A 14,583-nucleotide genomic window follows, 5' to 3' on the forward strand; every position below is an offset into this window, starting at 1 on the left:
TTGAACAAAGGAACAATATTGGCTATTTCCCAGTCCTTCAACACCTTGCCTGTTGCTAATGAGGACACAAAGATCTTTGTCAAAGTCCTAGCAACCTCCTCACTTGCTTCTTTTGATATTCTGGGATATATGCCATCAGACCCTGGGGCGTATCCAACTTTAATGCTGTACAGACTCCTCGTACAGGGTTTCAACCCGAATCATTGATAATTTCCTTCCCAACACAAGATTTCACCCTGAAGACTGATAATTGCCTTCCTCCCACAGACCTTCTCCTGCAGATTGTCGCTCCAAATTCCAGAATCTGTAGTCGTTTGTGTCTCTGAACATCTTGCAGACACCTGAGGCTCAGGTGTGCTCATGCTGCAGCGGGTGGTCCTGCTGCCTCTTGGCTCCAGACACCCAGGTTTGAACATTACCTCCAGTGTGAGAACTTTCTGCGTGTAGTTTGCATGTGTTTTCTGTGACAGCGTGGGTTTCCCCATGGTGCTCTAGTTTCCTTCTACATCCCAGGGGTGGGCTGGTTAATTAACCACTGTAAATTACCACCGATATGCAGGGGGGTGGTAGAATTTGGGGGCAGGGGGAGGAGAATGTGGAGAAATACGATATGTTATTGATGGTCCTGTTTCGTGATGGATGACTGTATGGCTCTATAACATACAAAAGAGGCTGAAAAAGAAACAACCATTACATTACCACAGCCACTAAAGTCACGAGCCCATGGTGTTACAGGAAAGATTTTAGCATGGATAAAGCACTGACTGATTGGCAGGAGGCAAAGAGTGGGAATAAAGAGAGCCTTTTCTGGAAGGCTCTAGTGTGACTAGTGGTTTTCCACAGAGGTCTGTGTTGCGACCGATTCTTTTTACGTTATATGTCAATGATTTGGATGACAGAATTGATAGCTTTGTTGTAAAGTTTGCAGACTATATGAAGATAGGTGGAGGGGCAGGTAGTTTTGAGGAAGTAGAGAGGCTACAGAACAACTTAGGCAAAGAAGTGGCAGATAGAATACAGTGTTGGGAGGTGTATGGTCCTGCACTTTGCCAGAAGAAATAAAAGGGTCAAATATTTTCTAAATGGAGAGAAAATACAAAAATCTGAGGTGTATATTTTCTAAATGGAGAAAAAAATTTAAAAATCTGAGGTGCAAAAGGATTTGGGAGTCCTTGTGCAGGATTCCCTAGAGGTTAATTTGCAGGTTGAGTCTGTGGTGAGGAAGGCAAATGTGATGTTAGCATTCATTTCAAGAGGACTGGAGTATAAAAGCAAGGAAGCAATGCTGAGGCTTTATAAAGAACTGATGAGGCCTCACTTAGAGCATTGTGAGCAGTTTTGGGCCCATATCTAAGAAAGGATGTGCTCAAACTGGAGAGGGTTCGAAGGAGTTTCATGAAAATGATTCCAGCATTGAATGGCTTGTCATATGAAGGGCTTCTGATGACTCTGGATCTATTTTCACTGGAATTCAGAAGAATGAGGGCTGACCTCATTGAACCCTATCAAATAGTGAAAGGCTTTGATGGAGTGGATGTGGACAGGATGCTTCCTGTGGTGGGAGAGTCTAAGACCAGAGGACACAGCCTCAGAAGAGAGGGATGTCCTTTTAGTTTTTTTTTCATCATCAAACAAACATTTCCATAAGATGTATTTCAGATACTGTACATATATATCATATAGTCATATTCGTCACAAATCTCCACACAATATTTATCTGAGGTATACACTTATAGAAAGGAGAGGAAAGAAAGAACAATCAAAAGAAGAAAGGGAGGGAACGTCGACTCAGACCATGAGAGGCCTGCGCCGGGTATTTTCATGCCTTACAAGGCTCAGATTGGAAGTCTGTGTGGGGCACCACTCCTCGCACAGACACTAGAGCAATGTGTGATTAAGTGCCTTGCTTAAGGGCACAAACACGCTGCCACCGCTGAGGCTCAAACTAGCGACCTTGAGGTAACTAGACGAATGCCTTAACCACTAGGCCACGTGCCCAACAGAAGAAAACTATGTACAAAGTAGGGAATGATCTTTTTTTAAAACAGTATGTCCTTTTAGAACAGAGATAAGAAAGAATTTCTTTATCCTGAGGGTGGTGAATCTGAGGAATTTTTTGCCACAGGCAGCTGTGGAAGCCAAATCTTTATATATATTTAAGGCCAAGGTTGATAGATTCTTGATTGGTCAGGGCATGAAGGGATATGGGGAGAAGGCAGGAGACTGGGGCTGAGAGGAAAAAATGATGAAAGGGTGGAGCAGATTTGATGGGCGAAAGGGCCTAATTCTGTTCCTATACAGTGCCTATAAAAAGCATCCACTGCCCCCCCTCAATGTTTTCATGATTTATTCTTTTACAACATTAAATCACAGTGGATTTAATTTCTTTTGTTCAAAGTGAAAACAGATCTCTACAAAGTGATCTAAATGAATTACAAATATAAAACATAAAATTATTGATTGCATTAAGTATTCACCCCCTTTAATATGACACACAAAATCATCACTGGTGCAGCCAATTGGTTTTAGAACTCACAAAATTAGTTAAATAGATCTGCTGTTTAGACAATTTAAATGTAGGCCTAGACCAGAGGCGAGAGCTGGTTTTGCTCGTTCTCCGCAATGTTCACTACTCTCTTCAGGGTACCAGAGCCTTTCATTACAGTGGTGGGGCATGGAAAGCACTGCCAGTGATGGTGGTAGAGACGGATACAATAGGGTCTCAATAAGAGACTCTTAGATAGGTACATGGAGCTTAGAAAAATAGAGGGCTATGCGGTAGGGAAATTCTAGGCAGTTTCTAGAGCAGGTTACACGATTGGCACAACATTGTGGGCCGAACAGCCTGTAATGTGCTGTAGGTTTCTATGTTCTTACCTCCATGGAACATGGCATGGTTACATAGTTCTGTCCAGTTGTTGTCAACGGAGAGGAGGGCATCATAGGCGATCATTGGCGCATCATGACCTCTTCGTCCACCTACACCCTCAGAGCTCCATTCCCTGTAGACCTTTGACAGGTTAATTTGAGAACATGTGAGTCATTCATATTTTATACAATTTATTATTGTCCATCCCCTCCAAGTACAACTGTCTGACCTAATTTTCACACAATCACACACAATTAAACCAATCCTGACCTACTAAAGATGGAGAAACTTGTGCAAAGCAGATCCAAATCTAGACTCAGTAAGTCAGAGAGTCTCCTGGCCTAGAAACAGACTCTTTGACCCGACTGAGCCATTCGAACAAGGATACCCATGCAAGATAGACCCATAACCTTCCAAACCTTGCCAATCCATGTACTTGTCCAAGTGTCTTATAAATGTTCTTAATGATCTTGCCTTTACCACTTCCGCAGGCACAGGCCTTTTTTTATGCTAATGGCCGGTACCCTTAAGCGAAGGGTCCATGGACACCAAGAACCTCTCCTCTAGCACTTCATCCCACATACAGACTGCTCTGTGTAAAAAAACATGGTTATCTTAAGTTCCTATTAATTTTCTCCCTCTTGGCTTAAATTCATGCCCTCTCGTTCTTGATTTCTCAACCCCGGGGGCAAGGTGCATTCACTCTACCTTCACGGTTTTATATCCTTCAGACTCTCATGCTCCAATAAACAGATCTCCTAGCTTGCCCAACCTCTCTCTGGAACTCAGGCCCTAGAGTCCTGGCAGCATACTCACAAATCTTTTCTGCACTCTTTCTCTTTCCAATTCAATAGCATCTTTCTGATCAAAACAAAGATCCCAAACCAATTCGCTTAGTTTTCAAATAAATCCGGAGTACTGATCTCAAACTAGTCCAAAGCAGTTCCCAAACTATTCAGAGATTCAAGTACTTTTATTAATGAAGAATGTATAAATTATACAACCTTGAGATTTGCTTGCTCACAGTAGCCACAAAGCGAGAAACCCGAAAGAACCCGATTAAAAAAAAACAATAAAAGACTTACACACGATGTGCAAGAGAAAGGGGGAAAAAAATCACAAATCGTGCAAACAACAACATTCTGAGCTAAATTGAGTCCTCAGAGCAGCCCAGAGTGCTTACTTATCAGTTCATCACATTTGCAGGGACAGAGCACAACAACTGGGACGGTCTTCATAGACTCAGCGCCATGGAGATCACCATCCTGGAGAGCAAGCAACATCGGCTCTCGCCTCAGATCCCAACACCTTGTCTTTTCAGTCTATCTGGGCCAGCTTTTAAATTAACAAAGTAATGGACTGTACCTTGCATTGTACCTGGAAACCACTGCAATGAAAGGCTCTGGTGGCCTGGAGAGAGCAGTGAACATTGCAGAGAGTGAGCAAAATCAGCTCTCGCCTCCAATATAAGCCCCCATTTAAATGGTCTGAACAGCAGATCATACCTCGCACAAGTACCCAACTACCGCAACTTGCTAGTAAGTACTGCAACTTACTAGACCAGCGACTTGCTCCAGGCCAAGATTTCATCACCCAGCACAAAGCCGCTCTCAAGGTCTTCAGAACAGCTTTGTGCAGACAGCGATCCAACCTCACTCCCAGGCCAGCTGTATGGGCATCAGAAGTCCTCTTGGAATCGTCTACTCCATCTACATCGACTCTGCAACACATCAGACCGGCTCATCCTCCGAACTTGCTTCACCATTGCTCGCCCTTCACTGTTTGTGGCGATAATTTAACACAATTTACCTCAGAAAAGATGTTTTTAGTGATTTCTTTGTTAAATTCCTTGCTATTTGAACTACTAGAGAGCTGTTGCACATGTTCAGTAGCACCATTTTAACTGGAAGAACCACTCAAGACAAAAAATTCTCCAAAACATCTAGCCACCCTAGAGTAAAGGTACTGTAGCAATCCAGGGCATTGCTATAATCACCAAGTGTCCTAGAGTTCATGAACTAACTGATTTCACTCACAGAGTATCCAAATTATCCCAGAGCACCGTTGTCGTGGCTATCCATCAAGATCGAGGATGATGGTCTTCGTTCTGAAGAAGTGGCCCACAGAGCGAAGACGCCTGCGTGTGTATTTGTTTAACGTGTACTTGATGTTGCACTCCAAGAAGCAAACAATACCTCACAAATCAACCAACTGATTCCAATGGAATGGAAACCACGACGATTGGAGCTGATGGATTTGTTGCAGCCTTCATCCGCCTTCACAGCCGTTGAGTTTGAAGTAATTTCATCCGCTTGTTTCACCATTGAGGTCTTGGTTGGATTGTTCTTTGTCAGGGACCTCACCCTCGACCTTACCGCCATGACTGACCCCACCAGGAGCATCGCTCCAGAGGGTATTGCTCTCGGGATCACAGGACCACACAAGCTTCTCCACCACGACAAGGTGATAATCCACGCGGAGAAGCCCGGAACACCAGTACAGAGAGAAGACACATGAAATGGATGCCTATTTTCACATGGCCAAGATTTCAATTGTTTAGAAGTTTAGAACAGTACAGCACAGGAACAGGCTTTCTGGACCACAATGATGTGCTGAACCACCTAAAAAGCAAATCAAAAATACCCAAACACTAACCCCTCTGACCTACACAATGTCCATATCCCTCCATCTTCCTTGTGTTCATGCAACAACACGACTATCAGACCAATCCTCCAACTAAACTCAGTCTTGGGCTGGTAAGTGGAAAATCACACTCTCACCTTTGGGAATTTCTCATGGACACCCCTCTCCCCAAGGTTCAGTGACATTACTAAGGACCAGTTCCCCAACTAATATTCCAGCAGTCACCATGGATCAGACACTCAGCTGGAACCAGCCTAGTAAATACCATGACTTACAACAGCAGGTCAGGGGCTAGTTCTCCTGCACTGAAGAACTCTCCTTCTGGGTCCATGAAGCTGTTCCATTGTCTACCAGGCAGGAGTGTGATGGGATGCTTTGCACTCGCCTGGGTGAATACATCTCCAATAACATTATTTTCAGGTGTGTGACCAGACGCTTTCTCCACCATAGCTGCAGTGCATTCGAACCCTGAAACACATCAATCATTCCACAGCTGGTCACAAACCAGCCAACCTCAAACTAGCCAACTAATGCTGAACAACTAAAGTAGATCTGTCTTCTGAGTTTGTCGTTCTTTCATTCTTTCTTCTCCTCCTTCCATCGGGCAGAGGATACAAAGTCTTGAAAACACATCAGCAGCTCTGTTTCACTGTTAAAAGACACTTGAACCGACCTCTTATACATTAAAGGTGAAATTTTGACCTCACAGTCTACCCAGTCATGGTCCTTGCACCTAATTAGTCTAACTGCACAGCACTTCCTCATTAACTGTAAATTTGCAGATGATTGGCCTTATTTCCAATGGTAATGAGACAGCCTACAGAGGAGAGGTTAACACCCTGACACAGTGGTGCAAAGGAAACAACCTCTCCCTCAACGTCCAAAAAAAGAAAAAAGATAATCGTGGATTACAGGAGCAACGGGGACAGGCTCGGCCTGATCAGCATCAAATGGGCAGTTGAGCGGGCAAGTAGTTTCAAGTTTCTCTGTGTACACATCATCAAAGATCTCACCTGGACTGTACACACCGGCTGTGTGACAAAAAAAAAGCGCAACAGTGTCTCTTCCACTTCAGGCGACTGGGCCCCCAAATCCTCAAGACCTTTACAGAGGCACCATTGAGAGTCACCGCGTGGTATGGGAACTGCACCGATCTTGATTACTGGGTGCTGCAGAGAGTGGTACGGAAAGCCCAGCGCATCTGTGAATGTGAACTTCCCTCTAACGAGGCCATTTACAGCAGCAGGTGCAGAAAGAAGGCCTGGAAGATCATCCGGGACACCCGTCACCCCAACCATAAACTGCTTCCATCTGGCAAACAGTACCGCAGCATTAAAGCCAGTGTTTCTTTCTACAAGCCAATAGACTTATAAATTCACATGCCTGTACAATGCGACAGAGTCATAACACAAAGAGTTTCACTCCCTCACGTTGTGGGACGATACAAGATTTAAATAAATTCAAACTATATTCTGTATTCTGTAAACAACAGGAATTCTGCAGATGCTGGAAATTCAAGCAACATACATCAAAGTTGCTGGTGAACGCAGCAGGCCAAGCAGCATCTATAGGAAGAGGCGCAGTCGACGTTTCAGGCCGAGACCCTTCGTCAGGACTAACTGAAGGAAGAGTGAGTAAGGGATTTGAAAGCTGGAGGGGGAGGGGGTGATGCAAAATGATAGGAGAAGACAGGAGGGGGAGGGATAGAGCCGAGAGCTGGACAGGTGATAGGCAAAAGGGGATACGAGAGGATCATGGAACAGGAGGTCCAGGAAGAAAGACAAGGGGGGGAGTGACCCAGAGGATGGGCAAGAGGTATATTCAGAGGGACAGAGGGAGAAAAAGGAGAGTGAGAGAAAGAATGTGTGCATAAAAATGAGTAACAGATGGGGTACGAGGGGGAGGTGGGGCCTAGCGGAAGTTAGAGAAGTCAATGTTCATGCCATCAGGTTGGAGGCTACCCAGACGGAATATAAGGTGTTGTTCCTCCAACCTGAGTGTGGCTTCATCTTTACAGTAGAGGAGGCCGTGGATAGACATGTCAGAATGGGAATGGGATGTGGAATTAAAATGTGTGGCCACTGGGAGATCCTGCTTTCTCTGGCGGACAGAGCGTAGATGTTCAGCAAAGCGGTCTCCCAGTCTGCGTCGGGTCTCACCAATATATAAAAGGCCACATCGGGAGCACCGGACGCAGTATATCACCCCAGTCAACTCACAGGTGAAGTGATGCCTCACCTGGAAGGACTGTTTGGGGTCCTGAATGGTGGTAAGGGAGGAAGTGTAAGGGCATGTGTAGCACTTGTTCCACTTACACGGATAAGTACCAGGAGGGAGATCAGTGGGGAGGGATGGGGGGGACGAATGGACAAGGGAGTTGTGTAGGGAGCGATCCCTGCGGAATTCAGAGAGAGGGGGGGAGGGAAAGATGTGCTTAGTGGTGGGATCCCGTTGGAGGTGGCGGAAGTTACGGAGAATAATATGTTGGACCCGGAGGCTGGTGGGGTGGTAGGTGAGGACCAGGGGAACCCTATTCCTAGTGGGGTGGTGGGAGGATGGAGTGAGAGCAGATGTACGTGAAATGGGGGAGATGCGTTTAAGAGCAGAGTTGATCGTGGAGGAAGGGAAGCCCCTTTCTTTAAAAAATGAAGACATCTCCCTCGTCCTAGAATGAAAAGCCTCATCCTGAGAGCAGATGCGGCGGAGACGGAGGAATTGCGAGAAGGGGATGGCGTTTTTGCAAGAGACAGGGTGAGAAGAGGAATAGTCCAGATAGCTGTGAGAGTCAGTAGGCTTATAGTAGACATCAGTGGATAAGCTGTCTCCAGAGACAGAGACAGAAAGATCTAGAAAGGGGAGGGAGGTGTCGGAAATGGACCAGGTAAACTTGAGGGCAGGGTGAAAGTTGGAGGCAAAGTTAATAAAGTCAACGAGTTCTGCATGCGTGCAGGAAGCAGCGCCAATGCAGTCGTCGATGTAGCGAAGGAAAAGTGGGGGACAGATACCAGAATAGGCACGGAACATAGATTGTTCCACAAACCCAACAAAAAGGCAGGCATAGCTAGGACCCATACGGGTGCCCATAGCTACACCTTTAGTTTGGAGGAAATGGGAGGAGCAAAAGGAGAAATTATTAAGAGTAAGGACTAATTCTGCTAGACGGAGCAGAGTGGTGGTAGAGGGGAACTGATTAGGTCTGGAATCCAAAAAGAAGCGTAGAGCTTGGAGACCTTCCTGATGGGGAATGGAAGTATATAAGGACTGGACATCCATGGTGAAAATAAAGCGGTGGGGGCCAGGGAACTTAAAATCATCGAAAAGTTTAAGAGCGTGAGAAGTGTCACGAACATAGGTCGGAAGGGATTGAACAAGGAGGGATAAAACCGTGTCGAGGTATGCAGAAACGAGTTCGGTGGGGCAGGAGCAAGCTGAGACGATAGGTCTGCCAGGACAGACAGGTTTGTGGATCTTGGGTAGGAGGTAGAAACGGGAAGTGCAGGGTGTGGGAACTATAAGGTTGGTAGCAGTGGATGGGAGATCCCCTGAGTGGATAAAGTCGGTGATGGTGTGGGAGACAATGGCCTGGTGCTCCTTAGTGGGGTCACGATCGAGGGGTAAATAAGAGGAGGTATCTGCGAGTTGTTGCTGTGCCTCGGCAAGGTAGAGGTCAGTACGCCAGACTACAACAGCAACCCCCTTATCAGCGGGTTTAATAATAAGGTTAGGATTAGTGCGGAGGGAGTGGAGAGCAGAGCGTTCCGAAGGAGTGAGGTTGGAATGGGGACAAGGTGCGGTGAAGTCGAGACGGTTGATGTCCCGTCGGCAGTTGGCAATAAAGAGATCCAAAGCAGGCAGAAGACCAGAGCGGGGTGTCCATGAAGAAGAGGAGGGTTGAAGACGGGAGAAGGGGTCATCGGTGGGGGTGGAAGAGTCCTTGCCGAAGAAGTAGGCTCGGAGACGGAGACGGCGGAAGAAAAGTTCCGCATCATGGCGAACATGGAACTCACTGAGGTGTGGGCGAAGGGGGACAAAGGTGAGGCCCTTACTGAGAACAGAGCGTTCTGCCTCCGACAGTTGAAGGTCGGAGGGGATGGTAAAGACCCGGCACGGATCTGTATTCTGTTTTTGTTTTCCATTTTTAATTACATCATTGTCCTTGTTAGAGGATGAAGAACTTTGAAAAACCAACAGGAAACTAAAAAGACCAATGAGTGGGGAGTGGGAGGAAGCTAGCCAATAATATCAAAGAGGATACCAACATCTTTTTCAGATATAAAAAGTAAAAGAGAGGCGAGAGTAGATATCTGACTACTGGAAAGTGATGCTGGAGAGATAGCAATGAGGGATAAGGAAATGGTGGGCAAATTGAACAAGTATTTTATATCAGGCTTCCCTGTGGAAAACACTAGCAGTATGCTGGAAATTTGAGAGTGTTGGGGCAGAAGTGAGCACAGTGGCTATTACTAAGGAGAAGGTAGCTGGGAAACTGAAATGTCTGAAGGTAGATAAGTCACTTGAACCAGATGGACTGCACCCCAGGAATCTGAAAGAGTTAGTTGAAGAGACTGTGAAAGCACTAGTAATGATCTTTCAAGAATCAATGGTTCCAGGTGACTGGAGAATTGCAAATGTCACCATTCTTCAAGAAGGGAGAAAGGCCAGTTAATCTGACCTCAGTGGTTGGGAAGATGCAAACAACAGGAATTCTGCAGATGCTGGAAATTCAAGCAACACACATCAAAGTTGCTGGTGAACGCAGCAGGCCAGGCAGCATCTCTAGGAAGAGGTACTGACGAAGGGTCTCAGCCCGAAACGTCGACTGTACCTCTTCCTAGAGATGCTGCCTGGCCTGCTGCGTTCACCAGCAACTTTGATGTGTGTTGGTTGGGAAGATGTTGGAGTTGATTGTTAAAGATGTGGTTTTGGGGTACTTGGAGGCACATGATAAAATATGCCAAAGTCAGCAGGTTTCCTCGAGGAAAAATCTTGCCTGACATATCCGTTGGAATTCTTTGAAGAAAAAATAAGCAGGATAGGCGCAGAAGAATCAATGGATGTTGTGTACTTGGATTTTCAGAAGGCCTTTTCACAAGGTGCAGCACATGAGGCTGCTTAACCAGTTAAGGGCCCATGTTATTATAGGAAAGATACTAACATGGATGGAGCATTGGCTGGTTGTCAGGAAGCAAAGAGTGGGAATAAAAGGAGCCTTTTCAGTCGGCTGCTGGTGACTAGTGATGTTCTGTGGGGGTTGGAGTTGAGACCGCTTCATTTTAAGTTGTATGTCAATGATTTGGATGATGGAATTGATGGCTCTGTGACCAGTTTGCAGATGATATGAAGATAGGTGGAGGGACAGGTAGTGTTGAGGAATCAAGAGGCTGCAGAAGGACTTAAACAGATTAGGAGAATGGGTAAAGAAGTGGCAGCTGCAATTCAGTGCCATGGAGTATATGGTCCTGCACTTTGGTAGAAGGAATTAAAACATAAACTATTTTCAAAATGGGGAGAAAATTCCAAAAACCTGAGGTGCAACTTGGGAGTCCTCAGGTAGGATTTCCTAAAGGTTAAGTTACAGATTAAGTCTGTGCTGAAGAAGGCAAATGCAATGTTAGCATTCACTTCGTGAGGACTAGAATATAAAAACAAGGGTGTAATGTTGAGACCTTATAAGGCATTGGTGGGGCCACACTGGGAGCAGTTTTGGGCCCCTTATTTAAGAAAGGATGTGCTGACATTGGAGAGGGTTCAGAGGAGGTTCACAAGAATGATTCCAGGAATGAAAGGCTCATCCTACAAGGAGCAATTGATGGCTCTGAGCCTTTATTCAAATTTAAATGAATGAAGGGTGATCTCATTGAAACCTGTAGAATGTTGAAAGGCCTTGATAGACTGGATGTGGAGAGGATGTTTCCTCGGTTGGAGTAGTCTAGGACCGGAGGACACAGCCTCAGAAAAGAGAACATCCATTTAGAATAGAGGTGAGCAGAAATTTCTTTAGCCAGAGGGTGATAAATCTGTCAAATTCATTGCCTCAGGTGGTTCTGGAAGCCAGGTCATTGGGCATGTATAAGGTGGAGGTTGATAGGCTCCTGATTTAGTCAGGACTTGAAAGGTTATGGAGAGAAGGCAGGAGATTGGGGTTGAGAGTGAAATGGATCAGCCATGAAAAAGAGGAAAAGAAGAGCTTACGAAAGGTTCAAAAACTTAGGTAATAATAGAGATCTAGAAGATTATAAGGCTAGCAGGAAGGAGTTTAAGAATGAAATTAGGAGAGACAGAAGGGGCCATGAGGAGGCTTTGGCAGACAGGATTAAGGAAAACCCCAAGGCATTCTACAAGTATGTGAAGAGCAAAAGGATTAGAATCGAGAGAATAGAACCACTCAAGTGTGACAGTGGAAAAGTGTATATGGAACCGGAGGAAATAGCAGAGGTACTTAATGAATACTTTGCTTCAATATTCACTACGGAAAAAGATCTTGATGATTGTAGGGATGACTTGCAGTGGACTGAAAAGCTTGAGCATACAGTTATTAAGGAAGAGGATGTGCTAGAGCTTTTGGAAAGCATCAGGTTGCATAAGTCACCAGGATGAGATATACCCCAGGCTACTGTGGGAGGTGAGGGAGGAGATTGCTGAGCCTCTGGCGATGATCTTTGTATCATCAATGAGGATGGGAGAGGTTCCAAAGGATTTGAGGGTTGCGGATGTTGTTCCCTTATTCAAGAAAGGGTGCAGAGATAGCCCAGGAAATTATAGTCTTACTTCAGTGGTTGGTAAGTTGATGGAGAAAATCCTGAGAGGCAGGATTTATGAACATTTGTGTTAAGGATCCGGCCTGAACACTGGGTCGAAGGGCCTCTGCTGGTAGCTCTGGATCACGACAGTCTTTAATTTCTGTTTTCTTTCACCTGGCCATGTGGGTTCTGGCCCAGCCCCTTTCCTTTTTTGGACTTTCTCCAATTACCCGCTTGGCTCCACATTTGCACCCACCTGTTTCTAATTTTCACTCATTACCCTGGCCATTTAAACCCTGCCTCAACTAGCATCCTCTGCCAGTTTGTCTCAGTTCTGACCTGTGTCGTTCCAGCCTGTCATTGCAACTTCCGCCAACCGATTTTGCCTGATTCTGTGTTTTGGACTTTGCCTGCTCTTGGACCTGATTTTTGCCTGTGTGCTCTGGATTGTCTGCCCTCACCTGACTGCCTTTCCTGGTAAGACCTCTGCCTGCCATTTTGGATTTGTGCCTGCCTTCTGTTTTTGAAAAACTGTTGCCTCTGTTCTCCCTAATAATCCTGGTGAAATAGTATTCATTGGTTTGCACTTGAGTCCCGCTGAAACCCGACAGAACCTGACAATTTGAGAGGCATAATATGATTAGGAATAGTCAGTATAGCTTTGTCAAAGGCAGGTTGTGCCAGACTAGCCTGATTGAATTTTTTGCAGATGTGACTAAACACATTGATGAAGGAAGAACAGTAGTTGTAGTATATATGGATTTCAGCAAGGTATTTGATAAGGTACCCCATGCAAGGCTTATTGAGAAAGTAAGGAAGCATAGCATCCAAGGGGACATTGCTTTGTGGATTCAGAAATTACTTGCCCACAGAAGGCAAAGAGTGGTTGTAGATGGGTCATAATTTGGCATGGAGGTCAGTGACCAGTAGTATGTCTCAGGAATCTGTTCTGGGACCCCTTCTCTTCATGATTTTTATAAATAACCTGGATGAGGAAGTGGAGGGATGGGTTAGTAAATTTGCTGATGACACAAAGGTTGGGGGTGTTGTGGACAATGTGGAGGGCTGTCAGAGATTACAGTGGGACATTGATAGGATGCAAAACTGGGCTGAGAAGTGGCAGGTGGAGTTCAACTCAGATAAGTGTGAGGTAGTTCATTTTGGTAGGTTAAATATGATAGCAGAATATAGTATTAATGGTAAGACTCTTGTCAATGTGGAGGATCAGAGGGATCTTGGGGTCAGAGTCCACAGGACACTCAAAGCTGCTACGCAGGTTGACTCTGTGGTTAAGGCATACAGTGCATTGGCCTTCATCAACCATGGGATTGAGTTTAAGAGCCGAGAGATAATTTTGTAGCTATATTGGACCCTGATCAGATCCCACTTGGTGTACTGTGTTTAATTCTGGTCGCCTCGCTACAGGAAGGACGTGGAAACCACAGAAAGGGTGCAGAGGAGATTTACAAGGATGTTGCCTGGATTGGGGAGCACGCCTTATGAGAATAGGTTGAGTGAACTCGGCCTTTTTTCCTTGGAGCGATGGAGGATGAGAGGTGACCTGATAGAGGTATATAAGATAGAGAGGCATTGATCATGTGGATAGTCGGAGACTTTTCCCCAAGGCTGAATTGACTGGCACGAGAGGGCAGTTTTAGGGTGCTTGGAAGTAGGTACAGAGGAGATGTCGGGGTTAAGTTTTTTTCACACACAGATTGGTGAGTGTGTGGAATGGGCTGCTGGCGACAGTGGTGGAGGCGGAAACGATAGGGTCTTTTAAGAGACTCCTGGATGGGTACATGGCACTTAGAAAAATAGAGGGCTTTGGGTAAGCCTAGGTAGTTCTAGAGTAAGGACATTTTAGGCACAGCTTCGTGGGCTGAAGGGCCTGTATTGTGCTGTAGGGTTTGTATGATGAAGTAGCGGAGCAGGCTCAATGGTTTAATTCTACTCCTATGATCTATCTGGATGGCACGCAAAAGAAGTATGAGGCAATCATCAGCCAATTTCTCTTTTCTCTTGTACTAATTTGACGCATTGTTGCTTTGAAATGATCTGTACGGATGGTATACAAAACTAAACTTTCTAAAGTATCTCAATGCGTGACAATAATATACCAAAACCAACCAGGCTGGTGAGATTCTGACACATGCCAACTAATTGGATTGGAGCACTGTATTAGGGATAGTTTCTTGGCTGCATCACTAACTTTCTGATACAATCTCCTTTCCTTTGTCAGGCTCTGGAGCTTCATTCTGATTCTACACAATAGAAATAATCTTCACCTGACCCTTGACCACCACAAAGCTCGCTCAATCTGCTGGAGAAAGC

At 45.4% G+C, this 14,583-nt stretch overlaps 1 protein-coding gene across 1 annotated transcript in view; it reads right to left on the minus strand.

The window, feature by feature from the left end:
• adprhl1 (ADP-ribosylhydrolase like 1) overlaps window positions 1–14,583 on the minus strand; it is a 65,833-nt gene that overhangs the window by 10,444 nt on the left and 40,806 nt on the right. Inside the window, exon 6 of the mRNA XM_063051257.1 lies at window positions 2,878–3,010. Within this exon, the coding sequence (XP_062907327.1) occupies window positions 2,878–3,010 (133 nt within the window). The remainder of the gene's footprint in view (window positions 1–2,877; window positions 3,011–14,583) is intronic.

This window comes from Mobula hypostoma, chromosome 6, assembly GCF_963921235.1.
Source record: "Mobula hypostoma chromosome 6, sMobHyp1.1, whole genome shotgun sequence".
NCBI lineage: Eukaryota > Metazoa > Chordata > Chondrichthyes > Myliobatiformes > Myliobatidae > Mobula > Mobula hypostoma.